A 22,745-nucleotide genomic window follows, 5' to 3' on the forward strand; every position below is an offset into this window, starting at 1 on the left:
AGAGGGGAGCCACCCTCTTTCAGGCTAGTGTAGTGAGCCCACCCACTGCAAGACCGTCCCTCTATGGGTCTGGCAAGTGGGACCTCACTGGGATAGACTCCACTTTTGGGGACAAGGACTGCTAGTCCAGTATGGAACTCTGTCCAATCTACCCTTTCTGCATATATGGATGTTGGAAAAATGGATGCATGCTGGGTTACAACTATAAATCAGAAATATCCTTCTTTGACTATTGGCTTCAGGTAATGGTGAATCTCACCTGAGTGAGATGATCAATGAAGACGAACAGTCTTTCCTCAACTCTAATGACGTAGTTAAGAAGACAAACTGTGAATGGAGAGTGATCTCGCACGGTTGGAAGACAGCAAATGCTAAGCGAGTTCCTGAAGCATTTATGTCATGGAGTGGTGGAGTCACGTGGAGCCACTGAGCCATCGGTGAAGTGTCGAATGAGAAACCCGCTAGCTGGAGGATGGAAAGCAGGTACCTTTACTGTGCAAGATGCTCCGGTCAAGTGAAAGGAGAGGACAGAGAGATCACTGTCTTCTTGGGTGGTGTGACCACTGAAGAGCAGCAGTGGGCCTGGTGCCCAGCAACGAACGTCGTGACTAGAGGAGCCCAGGATCCTGAGCTCCTGCCGACAAGCACTTTCCCTGCCACAAGAGGAACGGACAGGAAAATTAGCCAACATCAGGTAGAGGCGAGCAAAATCCCAGACTACGGGTTTCCAAGAGCACCAAACCAGACACACGTATGAAACATCAAGTGAATGTAACAGGCACATGCCACACTGGTGGTATAAGCTCATCAGGGGCCCAGACCAGTGCTTTGCCAGGAGTTTACTGCACAATAAGTGGCTGATGGCAGGATTATTAAATGTTAAGACTGCAAAAAACAAATGTGGCTGCTAGGCAATATGTGGCTAATGGGGTGATAAGTGCACAATAGCTGGCTAATGAGTGGTTAATATTGCGATTCAAATGATCTCTGGGGCAGTTTACTGGCAAAGTAATTCATGTTAATGGATCCATTTAGATAAATATATGCATAGCTAAAAAAAAAAAAAAACACAGCAAAACCAGAAATCCTTAAGTTTATTTGTACTTACTTTGCTTCCTTCCTGCTTCTGTGTTACTAAAATTACCTTTGTATAGCTGGAATCTGGTCAACAAGCATCCCATGTAACAAGGGCATGCAGTGCAACTCTGCAGTCAGGTGCTTTGAGGCACCAGAACCAACCAAGCCATATTCAGATCGCTACTATAGGACAATGAGAAGTAGGCAAATGCACATTCTGTGCCCGAAGCTGCCAATCTACACTTATGCAGAGCAAAATTCACGGTCAACAACCACCTCTCTCCACTATCCAGCAAGTACCAAGCACTCTCCACCACAGCCTTTCTGGTGCTTGTGATTGGCGGTCTGGGGATGCAACATCAGAATGAAAGGTTTAATCAATCTCAATCCACCAGTGGGTCAGCCATCTAAAGCTGTGTATGAGCAGACTGCAGCCTCTCAACTCCACTTGAAGTAAATATTTACAGACATATGGCAAGAGACTTGGACACTCAATAGGGACATATATTGGCTTATATTTCAGTTGATGTAGCTTAAGGCGTTTATGGAGGTCAGTAACTTACTTTTATTAGATGCTCCAAGGGTCATGTAGAATGTATGTTACTCACTACTGTGTCTACTTTACGTCGTCCTCCCTACTTACACGGAGTTGGCTGGAGCCATTTTGCACAGCAAATCTGCACACGCCTTTTGGAAACCGCAAGCTTACATGGGATGAATAACCCTCCTCCATGCCACACTCTGCAGCTCTTCCCACCAGTCCTTACCATCTGCCAATGCCAGAACCAACAGCTTGTGACTTTAAGAGGGTGCGCAGGGATGGCAGAAGCAACGTAGAGTTACAGCAGCCATCAATGCAACATTTACATATGTCCCCACCACTTTCCGCCATACTTTTTGGAGATTCTACAGCTCTATCAAGGGTAGGTTGTGTGGAGAGTCAGGAGGACACAAACATCCCTATCACTATGGTTGGTCCCTACCTATGGTACTAAGGTGCTCATCAGCCATTCATGAACGTCCAAAAGAATAAGTCTGCTGTCCAAACTAACCCAACTGACCCAACCACTATAACCAACGTAGGTCAGGAGAATGGCTCCTTTCTCTTCAGGGGACTTCTGGTGCCAGTTTTAGATAGGCCTTCCTTAATGGACAGTTATGGTTCACCTTGTTCTGGTCCCTTTGATTTTGTATAAAGTTCAGCAGGACAATTTCTCCGAGCTCTGGCTCATAGTATTCTCTCTCTCTTATGTCATTCTCTTCTTGTGCTAAATACAGGGGTAGTTTATGCAAGGTATTCTTATGCACTGTTCTTTTCTTTCATTCAAAATTATCAATAGTTCTTTATTTTACATCACAACACTAAGTTTATCAGTTTCACATTCTACTTTTCCTCATTAGTTGTACTGAAGAGTTTCTTGCCCATTATATGGATTCCCTCTGGGCCTCCCATTATTCCCTTTCTCCCCGCTAACCCGACTGTGAAGGAGAACGTCTTTGGGATTCTGGTTTCTCTTGGAGCTTCGCTCTTGCTCCTTATTGCTACTGGCATGTTTTCGCTGGCGTTTCCTTCCTCAGATTTTCTCTGCTCCTCGCAGCCTGTCAGTGTTCGGATCAGTGACCGGACAGCTTGTTGCTTTGTGCTTGCGGTGGTATCAGCGATAGTTCGTGGTCTGGCTGTCCGATAGTTTGTGGTCTGGGTGTCCACCATGTATCCTTTGTCGTCATGCCACCAACACCCCCCTCAGGGCTCGTGCCCGTTTGGCTTCACATGGTGCGGATTAGCTGTAGCTCTGGCACCCCCCCTGTACAGTATAGTGCGCGGGCTCCACGGCTCATGCCTACTCCTCCTACAGGTGATATAACTCAGTGCCGTTTGTTGCCTGCATATACGTTACTCTCTCTCTGGTGCTCGTCAGGTAATCGCTATTCAACGTACTTGTCCTAGTAGATTTTATACTTCCATTTAAAAAGGACATGTTCTATTTCTTGGTGATAATGACTTCTATTAAGATATTCTTCATCCCAGTCTTGTTTAAAAGTCTGGTATTTTAGAGCATCCCACGCAGGCCATGGTCTGCACAGCTTTAGGGAGTTCCTCACAGTAACAGGAGTTCTTGTTCCTTAAAGGGAAGTCTCTCCCGGTGAGGTCCCACTTGCCTCGAAACCTAGGGAGGGTGTTGCCGAGTGGGCTTACCTTCCTAGCGTCACAGAGGAATTCCCTCGATTTGTCACAGTGGATATGACCTTCCATGAAACCAAATAGGTTTCCTAACATTTTGACCAAACGAGGAGTCTGCTCTCAAACTAGTGAAAGTGAAAACTGAAAGCACAGTGCTTAGAATCCTATACGGCTGCCTTGCAAACTAGTTAAATTGCGACGTGCCCTTGGAATGCCACTAAAGAAGCATTGGCCTCGGAATGCAACAGCGGCATCCCTTTAGGTGGAGTCCTTATACACTGGTTTGCCCACTGTAGCGCCCATTAAAAAAATGAAATTCTATACAAGTAAAACGTAATGACCTCGAAAACTCACTCAGCACAGCATATTCCAACTCATAACCAGGGTCCAAAAATAGGAAAGAATTTCTTGATTTATAGGAAAAGCAGTATGAACCTGGACAAAAAGGAAAGGTGGTTGTGAAGCATTACAGAACAGTATTTAAGCGTTCCCAAAAACCCCCCCCACCCTTCCCCCACCACCCCAACTTGCGCCCACCCCCCGACCCCGTGTCCAAACCAAGTCTGTTGTTCCGGGAGACTCTTAACGTACTCTCCCTCTCTTCGGATGTGATGCAGCTAGTGCCCGTAACTCAGATAGGCCTGAAGCCGCCTTGCCCCGGGTACCGGGCATCCCTGTCCTTTGTAGCACAGCTCTCAGTCTGATTCGCCCCGTTGAGTCCGAGTTCCCCACCCAGGATTCAATGGACCTCCCATCCCCAGGATTGTTGTACTCCGTACCAGTTCGTGAGGAATGAGCCAGTGTCATTGTTCATCATGGCAGTCAGTTTGTCCATTACAAACATGTTTTTTACCTTTTTCATCCAATCTTCCTTGGAAGGGGGCTCCAGGCTTTTCCATTTTTGTGCGAGGGCTACTCTACCCGCCCGCAACATTGTCTCCCACATCCTTGGGTATCGATGTACTTCCGTTTCCTCCGGGGGAGGCCCAGTAGCATCGTCAGGGGATTTAGAGGTAAGAGTTCCTCTATCAATTCTGCCATCCAGTCCCTCACTAACCCCCAGTACACTTGAGCCTTTGGACAGTGCCACCACATATGGCTCCTGGAGCCTGCTTGACCACATCCCCTCGGGCACAACGGGGACACCGCCGGGAACATCTTAGATAATTTCACTGGGTACCTATGCCACCCCTGCAGTACCTTAAAGTTTTGCTCCATATCGGCGGTGAATAGGTTCCCATCGAAGGCAATTTTGAATATTCTGGACCAGGAGTCCTCTGAAATCTCCTCTCCCGCCAGATCGTTCCAGAACTTGCGAAAGTTTCTCCTTCCCTGGAGGTCGTACGTGTTGAGGATTTTATACATGCAAGATACCACCCCCTTCCTTGAGGTCGCCGTATCTATGAGCTTCTCAAAAGGGGTTAACTGTCTACTCAGATTGGGACCCCATGACTGGTCACATAGAATGCCCTTTAGGCGGAGGTACTCAAAGATGGATAGGGATTCCTGGCCGAGCGCGTCCCTTAGTTCCTCATAAGGCAGGAATTCACCCTCCCTGAACATCTGCCCTGCCCACTCTAATCCCTTATCCGACCAGGCTTGGGAGGACCTAAATCCTTTGCTACCCAGGTTGAGGCAGTGGCACCAGAGGGAGGTCATCGGGGACGGCCATGTAGTGAGGTAGGCTGTCTGAGGCCCTTCCTTCCAAATGTCCCAGAGAACCCCCAAGGTCGGGTGGGTTTTCAAATGACTCTGGATTGTTCTTCGTGGAGCCCACAAAAGGCCGCGGACCTTCAGGGGGTGAGTGTCCATATCCTCCAGGTACGACCAGTACGTCCCCATTCCTTCCTTCATGTGTTCCAAGAGTACCCGCAGCTGGGCGGCACGGAAATACAAGTGGAAGTCCGGCAACCCAAATCCTCCCTCCTCCCAACGTCAGCGTGGCCTTCCTGGTCCTCAGGGTTTTCCCCTGCCATATGAAGTCCTGGATAGCGTTCCGTAGAACCCTGAAAGCCTGCTCTGGGACGTTGGTTGGAAGGGCTGTAAAAGGGTATAAGAGACGTGGCAATACGTTCATTTTAACTGCTGTCATCCTGCCATACCAAGAGAGGATCATCCCACCCCACCTCCTTAGATCTGATGTGATCCCTGTTATTATGGGGTCGTAGTTTGCAGTGGCCAGTTTAGTTAGGTTCCGTGTGAGGAGAACCCCCAGGTATCGTATTTCAGCCTTCCCCATTTCAATCCCGTGAAGCCTGTCTAAGGGGTCTAGCACCGGGTCCCGGAGTCTCATAGGGAGCAGGACCGATTTCGAGGCGTTGACTTTCAGGCCCGAGAAGCGTCCAAACTCGGTCACCAGGTCCAGCAGAGGGGGGAGCGAGGAGCTAGGGTCTACCAAGTAGACCAGAATGTCATCTGCAAATAGGGAGAGTTTAAATTCCACCTCCCCCATGCTGATCCCCTTAATTCCTGGATGTGTTCTGATCGCTATGGCCAAAGCTTCTATCGTGAGGATGTATATCAGAGGGGAGAGCGGACACCCCTGTCTTGTCCCTCGGGAGAGGGGGAAGGCATCGGTCAACTCCCCATTCACTTGGACCCTTGCCGTGGGAGCTCTGGAAAGGGCCGTTACCCGGCTCATAATGTGGGCCCCGAAACCCATCTTCCTCACGAGGAGATCCATATACCGCCATTCGACCCTGTCGAACGCTTTCTCCGAATCTAAGGAGAGGACACTTGCGTTAAACTCCGACAGTTGCGCTAAGTGGAATACATCTATGGTCTTGCGTATGTTATCCGAACCCTGCCTCCCGCTGATGAAGCCCACTTGATCCCCATGGACTAACTTCGGCAGTATTCCCTCTATCCGCCTCCCTACCACCTTGGCCAGAATCTTAACGTCGATATTTAGCAATGATATGGGGCGATAAGATGCACACTCTGCAAGGTCCCTCCCCTCCTTAGGTAACACCGCGATGATAGCCCCCATCAAGGATCGGGGAGAGTTTCCCCCTCTAGCACGAAGTTGAAAACCCTCACTAGGTAGGGGATTAAGGAGGATCGGAATCTTTTGTAAAAATAAACGGAAAACCTGTCATCCCCGGGGGAGGTTCCCACTTTCATCCCGCCTATCGCCTTGTCCACCTCTTCCTCGGTCACTGGCGCCTCCACACCCTCGGACATCTCCCTAGACAAAGCAGGGAGTTGGATTGAGTTCAAGAAATCTATCGGTGCAGTTCCCCAGTCATATTCGGATGAATACAGGGTCTCATAATATCGGCGAAAGGCTTCTCCAATATGGGAAGACTCACAACCCAGAGTTCCCCGAGCGTCCCTCACTTCCCTCACCATTCTGCTCCTCTGGACCTCCCTCAGCTTCCAGGCCAGGATCCTGTCCGCTTTATCCCCTTTTTCATAGTACTTTTGCTTGACCATCTCAAGACTTCTCTCCGTTCTGTGGAGAAGTAAGTCCTTTAGCTGGAGCCTGTAATCCTCCAGGGTGGCCACACGGTCGCGTTCCGGCTCCCGGTCCGGGGTGCCACCCGGCTGGAGTCGGGCGATTTTTTCCCCGCAGGGTCTTCTCCTGTGCCCCTCTCACCCTTTTTGACAATGCACCCTTTTGGATAAGAACACCCCGTAGAGTCGCCTTAAAGGCGTCCCAGAGCGTGTGTGTGCCCACTTCCCTATTGTCGTTTAGCTCAAAGAACTCTGTTATGGCACCAGCAATCTCTTGGGCATGAACCTCGTCCTTTAATAAGGCATTGTTGCATTTCCAACGGCCTCTGCGTTCTTTACGCCATCCCCCCCGATATTGACCCCCACCATATCATGGTCCGACCAGGGTATGGGATCGACCCTGTAGCCTGCAACATATGGGCGAAGGGTTTCATTCACCAAAATATAATCTATCCTTGAAAACGAGGCATGGATGGCCGAGTAGTATGAAAAAGAGGGGATTCCTGTTCTGGGGGACGGAATTGAGTCTACCAGGCCCAGCTCTTCATTCAACCTCCGGAAGGTTCGCGCCATGGAAACATCCGTGGGTCTGGGGTTCTGGGGGCCCACCCGCTTCCTATCCAAAGAAGGGTCCAGCACCACGTTGAAATCTCCCCCTACCACCAACATGACCCGTACAAATAGCTTAAGCTTCTCCTTTACCTCCTCCCAGAATTGGGCCTGGCCATCATTCGGACCATACACCACTGCCAGGGTCAGGGGGGATCCTTGTAAGGTGCCCCTCACCAATAGAAAACAGCCCTCGGGGTCCTGCAGGGTGGCTTTGCTAGTGAAGCGGACATCCCTGGCAACCAGGTTAGCCACCCCTCTTTTCTTCCCCTTGTGGGATGCATGGAAAACCTCCCCTATGCCCCCCCCCCCCCCTTCTCATTTTGGGTTCCTTCCCCCACGCCCAGTGTGTCTCTTGCAAAAACAGCAGGTCCAACTTTTCCCTCCTGAATTCTGGCAAACCAGGGACCTCTTGGTGGGGGTGTTCAAGCCCCGCACATTCAGGGTGCCCACTCCCAGGGCCGGTTGGCAATCAGCCATAATCTAGGTCGCCAGATCCGTTGGGCACCTGCTTAGCATCACTATTCCCTTTTCGCTCGCTTAGTCTCACTGTTTGGACATTATTTGGACCTTCCCCCAACTCTTCCCCAAACCCCTTCCCCAACCAGAAACCCCCAACTAACTTTGTCACCCCCTCCCCCTCCCCGGTGTCCAGCCAATTAGTTCCGCCATACCTGGCATTAGGCCGGACCATCAGACTGCCCTTCCCGACCGGGCACTCATATCCAAGCTCTTTGTTATGAGCCCCCCCCCCTGTTTCTTTCCCACTGTCGCCCCCATCTTACTTGCTGTCCTGGGGGAATCTTTGTTCATCCGGACCATCATTGCGTCGGATCCCGTCCCTCAAGTGGACGAGTCACCCCGATCCTCAGTCCTCTTGGTCATTGCGCTCCCCTTCCCTCACAGAAGGTGGGGTGTTTAGCTTCCTTTATTTTCTCAAGCCGGTTTTCCTCCTCCTGGACCCAGGACGGTCTGAGGTCCCCTCCCCGATCGCTGCCGGGCCCACCGGGCCTCTTCTGGGGGTAGACTCCGTCACATAATCCTGAATAGCCCCTTTTATATCCTCTTCTGTGATTAACGACGTCCGTTGGCCCATGTATTCGAAAGTCAAGGAGAAGGGGTACCCCCATCTGTAGCGCACCCCTTTATCCTTCAACAGTTGCGTGAGGGGGCGACACATTCTCCGCTTCGCCAAGGTGTAGGCGGAGAGGTCTTGAAATATTGAGATCTCTGCATTGTTGTAGGAAATCACCCCCGCTTTCCTTATCTCCTCCAGGACCTTTGCCTTGTCCGTATAATAGTGAAATTGTGCGAGGATCGAGCGGGGGCCCCCCGCCCTACCACCCGCTCTGTGCACACGATCAAAGGTCAGCTCCGTGGTCATCTCTTCAGCGAAAAGGAGGGTGATTATGTCTCGCACCGCACGGGTTAAGTCTCTCTCCGTTTCTCCCTCCACCTCGGGAACCCCAAAAAATCTAAGATTGTTCCTCCTTTCCCTATTTTCGTAGTCGTCCATTTGTCTGGCCCTTTCCTCGTCCTTTTCCAGGGCCGCCAGCCGCATCTCCCTTTGCACCTCCTGCGTAGCTGAGGACGACTGATTGGTCTCCACCTGCAAGAGCCTGTCCTCCACCTTGTCGACCCTGTTTTCCATTTTTTCGAGTTTCTGCGCAATGTCTGATCGCATATCCCGGATCTCCTGGAGTATGGATGCGAATCCCCTCTCCATAGCTGCTGAGGAATGCGTCAGGGCTTCCGAATGGGCCATGTGGTTTATAGGGTCCTCGTTATTGTCGCCAGCCCCCTCGTAGCGAAAGGTTTGCAGTGTCTCCCGCCAGTTCATACGGGCATTTCACGTACCTGCTTCGTTGTCCACCACTGGCTCAGGGCCGAAGGGGTTGCCCTCCGGGGCCAAGTGGCGGGAGCAAGACCCGCAGATGGGCCCGTGTGGCGGGAGGGGACTGTCATGACCTCTGCTTCCAAAAGATCAGGACTTGCCCGACTCCCTTGGAAGCAGACCCATAACCCCGTTTCCGAGTGCCAGCCAGTCCCAATTGGGACCTTTTGGACCCTGTCCTGGCGCCAGTGGCACCAGGCTCATAAAGATGCCCAGTCCCAGCACTGGAAGCGCCGGGCTCATAATGCTTGGGTGGACTTACCTGCAGCAGACCATGCTGCTTACTTACCTGCCAGCTGAACCCCTGATCCTCTTCTGTTTGGGACTACTTTTCCTGTTGGGTGGGGCAGGAGCCACTCCCTAGGTTCAGAACACTGGAACTCTTCTGGAAAGCAGGAACTCTTTTCTTACCTAGGCGTGGCTATGGAAGGAGACACCTAAGCACTACAGGAGGCTATTTAAACCACACCCGATGGATGAATCTTGCTTTGCGTTATTCTGCATTCTCTGCAGCAGAACGCTCATCGTGTCTTCTGCTTCTGATCCTGGGCCTAAGGGAACAAAGGCTTACCATCCTGGAATCCAGTCTTCAGCAGCACCTGTAAAGACAAAGAAAGAACAGGTTAGCACTACGGTCTTCAGTGGCAGCGCATCTCTTACCTGGTCCATCGGCTGTCACCAAGGCCTCGCGCTGCATTCCGGCATCTGAAAGACAAAGGCTTACCTACTCTTCGCATGCTCCGGAGGTCTTCGCACTGCATTCCGGCATCTGAAAGACAAAAGCTTACCAGCTCTTTGCACGCTCCGGAGGCCTTCGGCGCTGCATCCCGCTTCTGAAAGACAAAAGAAGGTGCGTTTAAAGACATTGGGCAACTTTATTACTCACGTGCCATTACTCCTTCCCACGCCGAATCCAGTGGGTATTCCAGCACCCTTCAGCTTCTCTAAAGCTCCGAACTTGTACCTGCAAGATAAAAGGGACAGTTAGTGCGCATCGTGAAGCAGGCTACAAGCGTTCACTTACGTGCTTCCAGGCGCTGCTATTCCTCACGCGGGTTCGATCCTCAACTCTCATCAGCCCGCCATCGCCGGAACCCTGCAAAACAAGAGATATCATTACAAAAGACTTTTAAGACATTTGAAGTGCCCAGAACTTACCGTTCGTGCAGTTAACGACGGACAGCAGTCCTCTGAGGCCAAGAGGCCTGACCCTTATCCAGTGAAGAAACTGGTTACGGCACCCTGCCCCGAGGCAGATGGAGAGCTCGGCGTTCACTTACCTAAGGTGAGGGTGTTAACCTTTGGGGTTCTACAGGAGAAGAGAAAGGGAAGAGGAGAGAGGCACCCAATAACCCCAGTTCATTAATCCCATATTTTCTATCTGCAGACATCTTACTCTTCGAGTCAGACATACAGTGCACAGAGGTCCAGCCCAAAGAGCCAACCGTGAATTACAGCCCAAAGAGCCAACCGTGTGTTACACATCAGCTTTGAAGATACGGCATTCACCCAGTCAAGGCCGGCGCCTCTGCGGGAATCAGGTGAGCGTTACAGGGACCTTCAAGCGGGCACACACCCCACCAGGACCGTGTGGGGGCCTCACACCCGGGTCTATCTCCTTGTCCTGTTAAATCCTGGGGGACTGCAGGCGGGCACAGGCCCTGCGAACTAACGCAGGGGCCTCCACCTACCAGAAGTGAGCGCCAGATGATTCTGTTGGCGTGGCGGCGTTGCTCCTCAGTTTCTCGGGTGGAGGGGTCGTGGGGTGGAAGCCCTCCGGGTCTTCGACCTTTGTCGCCGTCGTCTGTCTCTTCCTCGGCACAGGCCCATGGGCCTTTCACAGGAGGGGGGAGGGGGCCACCCTCTCTCCCCGGGCGTCACCTCGTCTCCGGCCCCGCCCTCGCTGGGCTCCTCTGGATTCCCCTCCACTGGGCGGTGGGGTCCACCCCAGGCTCGTCCCGCCGCCACCAGTTCTCCTCACCAGCGGTGCTTCTGCCCGCTCACGAGCTCTTCCCCGGAGGCGGGGCAGCCCGTGTCCTCGTCCTGCTTCGGGACTGATGTCCCAGGTCTCCGTGTCTTCCCGCGGTGGCGGGGGGGAGGGGCTCTCCGCGTGGGCCCAACACTCCGATGGGAGTCCCATGCCTTGCCAGGCAACGCGGCCGAGGGGATCACCCTTCCAGGCCCTCCCTTCGCTCCGTCACTTTGGGCCGTGAAGCCCGTTCTCCGGCTTCCCGATGCCCCCAGAGTCTGTTCTTTCTAGTAAAGGTGGCGCGCGGGGGTCCAGCAGCCGATCCAGCACTGCGTTGCCGCCGGGGGGGTCCGGGAGGGGCTCAATCCCCTTCAACGGCCCGAGTACAGCGGGAGAGCAACGCTCAGGCTGCCATCACCTGCGCGCCCCTGGTGGCCTCCCACAATACCCTTTTTAACGGTTTAGGACTCAGTAGCCGATAGGGCTTGAAGTTTGATGTGACGGGTTAGGACGAAATTACCTAACCCGAAATGACGGACCTCACCAAAAGGCCTAAAACACACACTACGAAAAGTTCTAACTACCAAAAGATCAAACTTGTCGTGGTCTATTGGTGCGTCGAACATTTTTTTTTTTAAGGCTGCAGTGGGGTGCTGTGGTGTCCTGTACAGTATGGTGAGCAGGAAGTGTGGGGGACTCCCCCGCAGCTCTCCTGACAGGAAAGAAAAGGCCAGGGGGTGCGGGAGTGTCCCCCCGCAACACCCTGCACACTATAGTGAGCGGGGGAAACCCTTACAGCTGCCTGAAGAAAAAAAGAAAAAAAAAAACCCTGCGGTGCCAGATCCCGATCACAGAAGTGAAAGGGAACCAGCGCTGCAGGGACAAAGCGCGAAGGAAAGGTAAGTAGGGTGGTGGGGGTATGTTGGAGGTGTGGGTGGGGGTGTATGTTTGTATGGGTTTGTAATGGATGTTCACATGGGAAATGTACAAACATTTTGTAGTGCGTACATTTACCATGCATACATTTCCGTAGAGGGTTATTTCGCTGCAGAAAAATCATGGAGATCCGATGTGACTGCAAAAGCAGTTTTCCAGGACATACATTAAAATGGCTCCATAGCCATGGTATTAAACGGTTTAGAAGCAACAGGTGTAAGCACTATGTTGACGTCCCCAGACAAGTTAACCGGCATTAATGATGCAAAAAGATTTGAAAGGCCTTCCAGATGGTGATTGATTAGTAGGTCATCAGTAGAGAATTTGTACCCCTGTTGAGGCAAGCACCAACTATGCCAAGTATTCACTATAGACAGGATCTAGCTATGGAGCTCATGTCCGAACTGAATATAAAGTAGCTGCAACTCTGGAGACCAAAAGGCATAAACAACAATTTACAGAGATGCTGCTGTTAGTCAAAAATCTTCCCTACAGTCTGGATGTTGCCTTCTGGAATACCCATCAAAACCATGGTTAGTTTGCTTGGGCACCTAACAGGAAAGCACAGGAACAAAGGGCATATCTTAATGTGTGAAAACGAGAAATGTGTCCGACTGTGCCAACTGATTCCAACTGCATCACACTGAAAGCCATCCCTTGACTATCCAAGAGGTGTAGAACTGATGCTGTGAATACAGATTTGCCACCTCTGGAAGATCCTTAATTTGTGGGCAGTGCTTCCGCTTGTGATTTGAATTGAAAAAGTGACTGGGAGTCTGCTATGGTGTTACTTTATTCCACCACGCAAGATGCCATTAGACCAATGCCTTATGCCAGGTTAAACAGAAATCCAATTTGGGCTACCACAGAAGGGAGCGAGATATGTCACTGACCATAGAGTTTTGCCTGGGAATTCAGGTGAGTCTTCCCCCACCTACATTTCAACTTGCTGCCATAGGTTTTCAATCATATAGTTGTCAATACATGAAAGTGCTGGGAAATTCTATGACATGCAAAGTGAAGGAGTTCTATTTTAGCCAGGCTTCATTCTACCTTGGCCATTCAAGTTTGTAGGCTTAATTAGTAGACGGGTAAGATCAGAGCTGTGGTAGGTGTAGTCAGTTACTGTAACATATGATGCTTTGAAGCAAGAAATGAATGTCTGCAAAGAGAAGGATTAATGTTCAGAAATGCACTCTGTAAATATTCTCCTGTTAAAGCAGCTTACTAACATTGCTCTAACACAGCAATTTAAACCTGTAGCAAAATGTTTCCCCCCTTTCCACATCCAGGTCTGTGCTTTTACGACAGGCCTAAGCACATTACAGTACACTCAAATACTGTTTTATTTAATACGAATAAAGAGGTTGATTCCCACCTCTGTATTACCAGCACGCACAAGTTAGAAAACTTTGATCCCTCAAACTAGTTTACATAAAACATAACATTGGTGTTGCTGCAAGGATCATCACAATATTGCCACAAATAACTAGTAGAAAGGTTCAGAAAAATGGACTACAATACAACTCCAAGAATATTTATGCTCTGCACACACCTGTTCAGTCTTAACCTTATGCAGTGATGGGTTGCTTCCCTGGCCCACCTCGTCCCTCCAACTTAACATTAACGTGGTGATTTAAGCTTGGTGAAGCACATATAAAAATAGGCTCTGGTGCTTGCTCTCCACTCAGAGATTATTTTAGTAATGATTCTCCCCAATGTGGAAGCCACAAAATCAACCAAAAAATATTCACTTACCATGTTGTGGCTAGCCATTAGGTACAGAGAAGTGTTTGTTCAGCTGACTCAGAGTTATGGTAGTGGAATGTAACACTGGAGCAGGAAGATGCACTGGAGGAACGATGATGCCGGGTGCTGCAGTCAGCAGGCTAGGAGGTGCAGCAGATGTGCAAGCCTCTCCCAGCTGAGGACCAGTAGATGGGACTGCTGGCTATGAAATAATTGTGGCAACAGAGGTAACATTTGTTGAAGGTGTGAGGGAATTAAGGTACCCAACAGGGGGTCTTTAAAATAGGACTACAAGACCAGGGCCATAGTTGGCTTTTGGAAGAACTGATTCTCCGGCTGAGAGTGAAGGGGTCCACGCAGGTTTCCATGATCAAGGTCGGTGTACATTATTTTTGACAGACGACAGGAAAATTGAGTCGCATCTGGGCCAAGGCAAAGGGATCCAGTCCACTGGAGGAAAAAAAGGTGCTGCTGCCAGAACATTGATTCAGTATGAAGAACCAAATCTTTCCTGGTTAATACACTTCTGTTGAAGGAGACAAAGACTTAATCCTTCAAGCGAATATTCACCATGGCAAGTTTTGATCTTTTAAACCACCAAATGGTCATCCATGTTCTTGACCACACTAATGTGAGCACATTTACCTCCTTCTCCTTTGAAGATACCTCACCATACCAAGCACCACCTTCATTCGAATAACTGCTTCCATTCCGGGCGAAGGTAGACAACTTTCAAGAGAAGTATCTTACCAAAATTCAAGAAGGTGTATTGGAGTGCACAGACATTCCAATGATGATTGGGCCCAACACACACTATTGCAAGGGGTGTAGATCTCCAACCAGGAACCTGTGCATCCAAAAGAACAAGTTACTCTTACCTGGTAACGTTCTTTCAATGGGATGGTCCAACGACGTATTCCATATCTATGACCGTAATCACCACAGCTGTGCTGCTTCGGAAAATCTTTCGCCGTCCTGCGTTGATGACGTCGATACGCTGTCCTCGAGGGCCTCCGTCGAGCTGACGTCACTTGATGTTAAAAACCCCAGAACGTGTGGCACCAATCTACTGTCAGTATGACCACACAAAGCCTTGCGGAAACGTAAGCTGCAGACGCATAAGAAATTCTGTAGCAGGTAGGCAGGGAGGGAGCGATATGGAATACGTTGTCGCACCACCCCCTCGAAAGAACGTTACCAGGTAAGAGAGAACTTGTTCTTCGAGGGGATTGGGTCCTCCGACGTATTCCATATATATGACAGACTCCCAAAGCAGTACCATCGTAAGGAGGTGGGAAAAGAATTTGGAATATACAAATTTAGAATGCCCAATCAAATTGCAGAGTAAAGGACCACCTTGCCAAAGGCCAGATCCTGCCCACGGATAGAATCTAGAGAGTAGTGTCGTACAAAAGTATGGACCGAAGCCCAGGTGGCTGCATCACAGATCTTACGAATAGGAACACCCCTCTGCATGGCAGTAGAGGCAGCCATACCCCTAGTAGAATGGACCCGTAAGCCTACCGGAGGGTCCTTACCCGCCAAGCGGTAACATTCAGAAATTGCCAAGATAATCCATCGAGACAAAGTCTGCTTAGTAACAGCCTGTCCCAAACGCCTTCCAGGGTAACCAATAAAGAGCTGATCGTCCACTCTGACCCGGGACATGCGTGAAATATAGAAGCTTAAAGCTCTCCTAGGATCCAGCCAATGGAGCCTCTCCTCTTCCTTACCAGGATGTGGAGGAGGATAAAATGACGGAAGAATAACCTGGCTTAAATGAAATTCCGACACCACCTTCGGAAGAAAGGAAGGAGGAACTCCAAGGACAACCCTGCCCTTATGAAACACAGTGAAGGGTGGCTTAACTGAAAGTGCCTGTAACTCACTCACTCACTCTGCGAGTGGAAGTGACCGCAACTAAAAATACAGTTTTAAAGGTTAACAGTCTCAAAGGACAAGAATGTAAAGGCGCAAATGTAGCACCCATTAGAAACTTGAGAACAAGGTTCAAATCCCAACCAGGCACCTGGAAAGGTGACGGAGGGAACACATTAGTGAGCCCTCTCAGAAACTGAGAAATTAAAGGAATTTTGAAATAAAAACACTCCTCAGACGAGAGCTTAAATATAGACAGCACCACCAGGTAACCTTTAAGGGTACCCACTTGCAAGCCCCTGTGGGCTAAAGAAAGCAAAAAAGACAGAACCACAGGAATGTCACATGAAAAAGGATCCACATTCTGAACCCTGCACCAGTCGCAGAACTTTCTCCAACGGCAACGGTACAGGGACTTTGTTGCCGGCCGTCTGGCCGAAAGAAACACCTCCATCACGTCTTCAGGGAGGTCCCAACCCTTATACCACAACCTTTCAGAAGCCAAGCATGAAGGTTGAAGGATCTGACCTCTGGATGGAGAACCTGACCCCCCTCCCGTGAGAGCAGAACGTCTTGGTAGGGAAGACGACGTGGAGGGCAGATGGACAAGTCGAGAAGGTCCGGGTACCATGCCCTCCGAGCCCATGCCAGAGCAATGAGGATCATCTCGGAACCGAACCTCCGTAACCTCTGCAGCACTTGCGGGATGACCGGGACTGGAGGAAACGCGTACAGCAGTGGGAAGGACCACTCCACAACAAATGCGTCTACTAAGGCTCCTCTTGGAGGAAATTCCCGCAAGCAGAACTTTTAGCACTTCCGGTTGACACTGGAGGCGAAGAGATCCACTTGAGGGGTCCCCCAAAGGGCGAAGATCTCCAGGAGAATCTCCTGAGCTAACTCCCACTCGTGAGATCTATTGCTCTGCCTGCTCAGAGCGTCCGCCGTCTCGTTTTCGTCTCTGGCCAGATGAACTGCTGAGATCGTATTTTCCTACTGGATGGCCCAGAACCAGAGCTGCATCGCCTCCCTGCACAGAGGAAGTGACACTGCCCCCCCCCTTTTTGTTGAGGTAGTGCATGGCCACTGTGTTGTCCGTCAGAATCAGGAAATTCTTTCCTCGCACAGTCGGCAGAAAAGCCTTCAGGGCAAACATGACAGCCCTCCGCTCCAACAGATTGATATGGAGTCTGGACTCCGACGGAGACCAACGACCGCTGACTGTCAGCTCATTGGCATGAGCTCCCCATCCCGTGAGGGATGCGTCCGTCACGATCGTCACCTCCGGCCAGGGAAGCCAAAAATGGAGCCCCCCTCAGATTGCCTTCCACGGCCCACCACAGAAGGTCGTGGACGACCGAGGGCGGCACCTGAACGGGGTCTGACATCCTGCCGGAGGACTGAGACCACTGGAGCTTGAGAGCCCATTGCAGAGATCGCATCCGCGAACTAGCCTCTGGCACCAGAAGAATGCAGGATGCCATGAGGCCGACAACTTCACGAACTTGAACGCTAGGAGACTCTGGGCATGTTGAAACTTGTGCACCATCTACTGAATGTGGTGAGCCCTCACCTGCAGAGGAAATCACTGCCCGAGGGACGTGTCGAGCACTGCTCCTATGTACTGGAGCCGCTGAGTTGGCGTCAAGTGGGACTTCTTTAAGTTGAGGGAGAAGCCAAGCTTGTGAAGGGAGTGGCAGGTGACGGACAGATGATCCAGGACTTGCTCGGGAGAGTGCCCCCTCATCAATCAATCGTCCAGGTAGGGGTAGACGTGAATACCCCCCTTTCCTGAGATACGCTGCCACCACCATGAGCTTGGTAAAGACCCTCGGGGCGGAGGTCAATCCGAACGGCAGGACCCGAAACTGAAAGTGCGAGTCGCCAACCGCGAACCTCAGGTACTTCTTGTGCTTGGGATGGATCGGCACATGAAAGTAAGCGTCCTTGAGGTAGAGAGACACCAACCAGTCCTGAAGTTGATGGGCCTGGAGGACGAAAGAGTGTAACCATCTTGAACTTGTCCTTCGTGAGGAGCTTGTTCAAACCGCGCAAGTCCATGATGGGTCTCAATCCCCCGTATTTCTTCGAAATAAAAAAATAAGGGGAATACCATCTCTTGTTCCTCTCCGCTACAGGCACCAGTACTATGGCGCCTTTCTCCAGCAGGGATTGAATTTCCTGTGCAAGGAGCGGATCCGGACTCTTCAAAGAGAGACTCCCTGGTGCATTGTCGTGAGGCTTCCGCTGGAAAGGAAGACAGTAGCCATGGGCTATGATCTCCAGAACCCACACATCTGAAGTAATGGCACGCCATTCTACAAGATGCTGCGCCAGCCTTCCCCCCCCAACCAGAGAAGAATGGTCCTCATGACTGAGCTGAAGCAGCTGCGGCAGTGCCCGAGGGCAAAGAGGCAACTGCTCAAGCGGTCTTGGCACCTCGAGTACCTTGATTTGCACCTCTGGCACTCCTATGGTTGCCCCTTTGACTTGCAGCTCCTCTCGATTTACTAAAGGACGAGTAATATCGAAAGGAACCCCCCCCCTCCATTGCTGTCCCCTAAGACGAAAAGGCAGAGGTTGGCGAACTGCAGCACCCAACGACTTTGCTGCAGCTTTGGAGGTCTGCAACCTCTCAAGACTCGTCAGCCTTGCTGCCAAAAAGATGTTCACCATCGAAGGGCATGTTGAGGAGCTGGGCTTGCACATCCGGAGCAAACCCCGACTTCCGCAACCACGCAAACCTGCGTATTACGGTGCTCGCCGCCATGGACCGGCTGACGCAATCAACCATGTCCAGACCCGACTGAACGGATTCACACATGGCATCCTTGCCATCCTGCACGATAGCAAGGAAACCATCCCGTTCCTCCCCTTCGGGAATTTGATCAGCCTCTATGGAAATACAGTTCCACAGAGTGTGCGTGAAACGAGACAAGGCACAAACGGAGTTGGCAGCCTGAAGCGCCATACCCCCAGAAGAAAACACCTTCGCCCAACCGTCAAAACGTTTGTCGTCCCCATCAGGAGGGATGGTAGAGTACGACGCCTGCTTTGCGGGGGCTGTAGCCGCCTGCACCACCAAACTTTCCGGAGTGGGGTGCGTGGTCAAGTAGCAGGGGTCTCCACTGGCTGAGCGATATTTCTTCAGGAAGGACTTGCTCACTGCCGTGAGACTCTCCGGAAATGGCAGCACCGGGTCAGTTGGTGGACCTTGGTCCAGGATATCAGTCAGGTCATCCTGCTGAAAATCCCCAGGGGGGACGGGGTGGGCAGACGACCCCAGATAATCCGTGACCCTCGAAATGAGGCACCGGTATGAGGAGTCGGCATGCGTGCCAGGCTTCTGGCCTACCAAACTCCACCTACGCAGAGGTGTCTAGAACACTGGCGTCGTGCAACGACTGACGCAGGTCCTCAAGTTGACTGTGACCAGAAACAATGTCATGTGGAACCTCAGCAGAAACCTCACCTTCCTCAGACCCCTCATCCACCTCATAAATATAATCCAGAGGCTGGAAGGAGGGTACAGAAAAATGAGCAAAGACATGTTTAGCCTTGGCCAGAGCCTTTCTGGGGGGGTTCCACTGTGCCACGGGGTACCCCCCCCCGACAACGCCCCCTCAAAAGGCGTTAACGTTGAGCGTATGCCGACAGCATCGACGGCTTTGACACAGGCCTTGAGGGCAGAGCCCAGAGCGTGTCCCTCAACAGCCTAGGTGCCGACGACTTCCTCGGAGGCGGAGCCTCGAGAGTCTGTCGACGACCTCGGCGCCGCAGGCGTCGATGTCTTCTTCGAAGACTTCACAGGTACTCACGGTCTCGAGGGCGTCGAGGACCGGGTCCTGGAACGGGCATGTCTAGAGCAACCATCCTTGTACAACCGGGACCTCGAAGGCGCCCGGTGGTCACGACGACCGCTCGAGCCTGAAGGCGTACGAGCAGCGTCTCTAGAACGGTCACGGCCGGCGTCTTTCGACAGCACAGACGGACAAGAGCCCTGCGATTGAAAATTCGTCAACATTTCCTTTCGGAAGGAATCCCATTCCTCCGGAGTGGACTGCTTGTTGGGACAAACAACCCGCGGACGGGCAGAGTCCTCAGACGAGGATGGCGACCTGTGACAGCTCTTCCTGAAGTGCCTCGAGGAGGCAGAGGAATGGCGGGACCGACTCCCAGACCGAGAACCCCTGGACTCACCACAATGCGGAGAGTCGCCCCTTAAATCATCTGTCGAAAGACCAGTGGAACGCGACTTCCGGGGCTTGGCCACCTTACCCACTGACGAGCTTCTTCTTACGCTCCCGCAAGGCCTTCGATGTGAGCAATTGGCAGCCGACACAGTCATCCGTATCGTGGTCCTCCCCGAGGCACCAGAAGCAATCGTCGTGCGTGTCCGTCAGCGACATCTTGGACCTGCACACCCGACACTTCTTAAACCTGGACCGCAGGGTTATGGAAAGAGGCCAGGCATGGAATCATTAAGGCTTTCAGGAAATCCACCTATAACCACTAGATGAAAGCATTACCCACTCCCAAAATACATTAATGCAGCTGAAATGGGGACCTTATCTAGATGGTAAGGATAGGGTTGGTTTCTATAAAAATGCTTTAATGAAAATGAGCCAAAACACTGATTTTGAAATCCAGTTTCATAAATGCACCAAAACAAGTATAAGAGACAAGGGAGTGGTTAGTGGGGGGTAAGAGGTATGAAATGAATTTGGTAACAGGACCCCGCACAGCCTTTACAGTCACAAGCAGTCAATGTCTGGAGCAAGCAGATGGTAAGGTCTGGTGTGTGAAGCTGGAGGACGTGGCACGGATGGATGGATTGTTGTCCTGTGTATTCCTGCAGTTCTCTAAAATGCTTCCGAGGATTAGCTCTGCAAAACGGCGAAAGCCCGGTCCCTGTAAGTAGGACGGACTACTAGGGACTAAAAGTAAAGCAGTCACAATGGTGAGTAACTTAAAGCATTGTACCACCCAACCCAAAACAGTACATTTTAAGAACATTTTCGCACACAAGGTCATTGTATGTAGTTGGGTTCCAGCAACCCACTTATCTAAAGATTGTTAGTGATTTGTTTTGTATTACTTAAGCAGGCAAGTCATTCACCAAATTTGAAAAGCAATACTACAGAAAAGACAGATGCAAATAGGGTTCTTACTTTAGGATTTCTGGTCCAGCAAACATCATTATATCATGAATGGCCTTAAACAGGAAACTCATGAGAAAGTAAGGTCCAAAGGTTTTATAAAGAACCTTAAACAATGAAGGCTCCACAACCTTCTGAGGTGGTCTTAAAATCAATGCCTCTGCTTCTTCTGTAACATCACTATTAGAATTGCTTTTTTTATCCTTTTTGGGCGAATACACCATTTTAAAAGGCTGCCTGAAAGAAAAAATAAAATGATGCTTTAATTGTTTTCATAATCCAAAACAAAAACCCAATGTGGTACATTCAGAAAATTAACAAGCAAGAAATTAAGTGTTGCTTTGAAAAAGTGTTAAAGAATGTGATGTTTACAAAATCAAGATTAGTCCATTGGCGCATTTTAGTTGCACTGAATCTCTCGAGAAATAACCAGTGGCAAAGACTCGGCATAACCATTTCGGAGTCATGCTCTGTACATAAAATAAGAAAAAGTGACTTACCTGTAACTCTGGTACTCCAAGTGGGCTCCTATCAACCTTAACACGACGTTCAGTTCATAATAAGGGGCAAGCATGCGTACAGGGGGAAAGGTTGATTCATAACAGCAAAGGCGTCACAGATGTGCGCGTGAAGCCAGAAATGGCTCTTAAGTTAACTTTAATTAAGAATGAGCAATGCCACTGGTAGCCAAGGAGAGAAAGTACGGCAGGATCTGCTGTTGCTGGAAGTTAAGGACCCCTGCCCCCCTTTGACTGGCACACCAAACAGTGAATCCTTTCCATTTCTTGTTTTAGTAGTTGGTGGTAGAGGGAGCCCTTACCCTGGAGAGGACATCCCTGCATTCCTGGGACATGCTGATGTGATAGAATTCTAGAGCCATAGGAGGCAGGCCGTGAGGTTGAGCGAGGACGCATCATAATGGAGAACTTCGCCCTTGCTCCTAGAAAGCAGGTTGTGCACTGGTGGAAGCTTGCTGGGCAGGGCCGATGACCATGTTAAGAGCTCACAGAACCAGCACTGCTTCAGCCATGACCAGGATTAGTCTGCACGGCTGCTGTGTGGCAGACATTTGGTAGGAGTGGCAATGGCAGAAAGCATATAGGAACCTCCCGTTCCACAGAAATGGGAGTGTCTCCTAGGCTGGCTAGTTGAGGGACACTGCTAGTGAACAAGTTGCCTTTGGAGCTGTCCTTTATGACAAATAGGTCTACCGCCTGCTTCCCCCAGATTCGGGAGAAGACTTCCACTTGGCTCAGCAGGAGCTCCAATTGATGGCAGGAGTGGAATTCTATGTGGAGGGAATCTGCCAAAGTTGTGTGCGCCTAAAAAGTGAAACAGGGACACATATTCCTTGGGCCAGAGTACATTTCCCACAATGACTGAAGGATTGTTATCTGGCAAGGGTATTGAAGCCCTGGCTTTAAAAAGAAAAATATATTAAACTAAGTATTGTGGGTTATTCAGTGGTCTGCTGACCAGTATCGCTCCCACCCACAATCCCCCCCAACTCCACAAATACCATGTCAAAAGCATAGTACACACCTGTGTTCAGCTGAATCAGTAACCTGATCTGTAGCCGCCTGATCTCCAATTGCACAGAGGAGTTTCAGGGCACAGGTGCCCTCTTGACGGCAGCAGTAACAGCGAAGTCCTGCAGCATAAGGGCTGCATTTAAGATATGCTCCCCTGATTCCAAAACTCCATAATTATGGGTTTACTGTCCTGGTGGCATGTTAAACTTTACATATAACCCATACCCAAGTTAGGATATGGTGGATGGCATTTCTCATAATCACAGGCACATCTAATTGATATCACATGTGTAAAACCTGTGAT

At 50.6% G+C, this 22,745-nt stretch overlaps 1 protein-coding gene across 2 annotated transcripts in view; it reads right to left on the reverse strand.

Moving 5' to 3' along the window:
* Positions 1-22,745, reverse strand: part of ABCC1 (ATP binding cassette subfamily C member 1 (ABCC1 blood group)) — a 2,255,476-nt gene that overhangs the window by 1,679,840 nt on the left and 552,891 nt on the right. For both annotated transcript variants that reach the window (XM_069647115.1, XM_069647114.1), the window contains exon 8: positions 20,922-21,146. In XM_069647115.1, the coding sequence (XP_069503216.1) occupies positions 20,922-21,146 (225 nt within the window). The remainder of the gene's footprint in view (positions 1-20,921; positions 21,147-22,745) is intronic.

This window comes from Ambystoma mexicanum, chromosome 2q (genome assembly GCF_040938575.1).
Source record: "Ambystoma mexicanum isolate Mex_15411 chromosome 2q, UKY_AmexF1_1, whole genome shotgun sequence".
NCBI lineage: Eukaryota > Metazoa > Chordata > Amphibia > Caudata > Ambystomatidae > Ambystoma > Ambystoma mexicanum.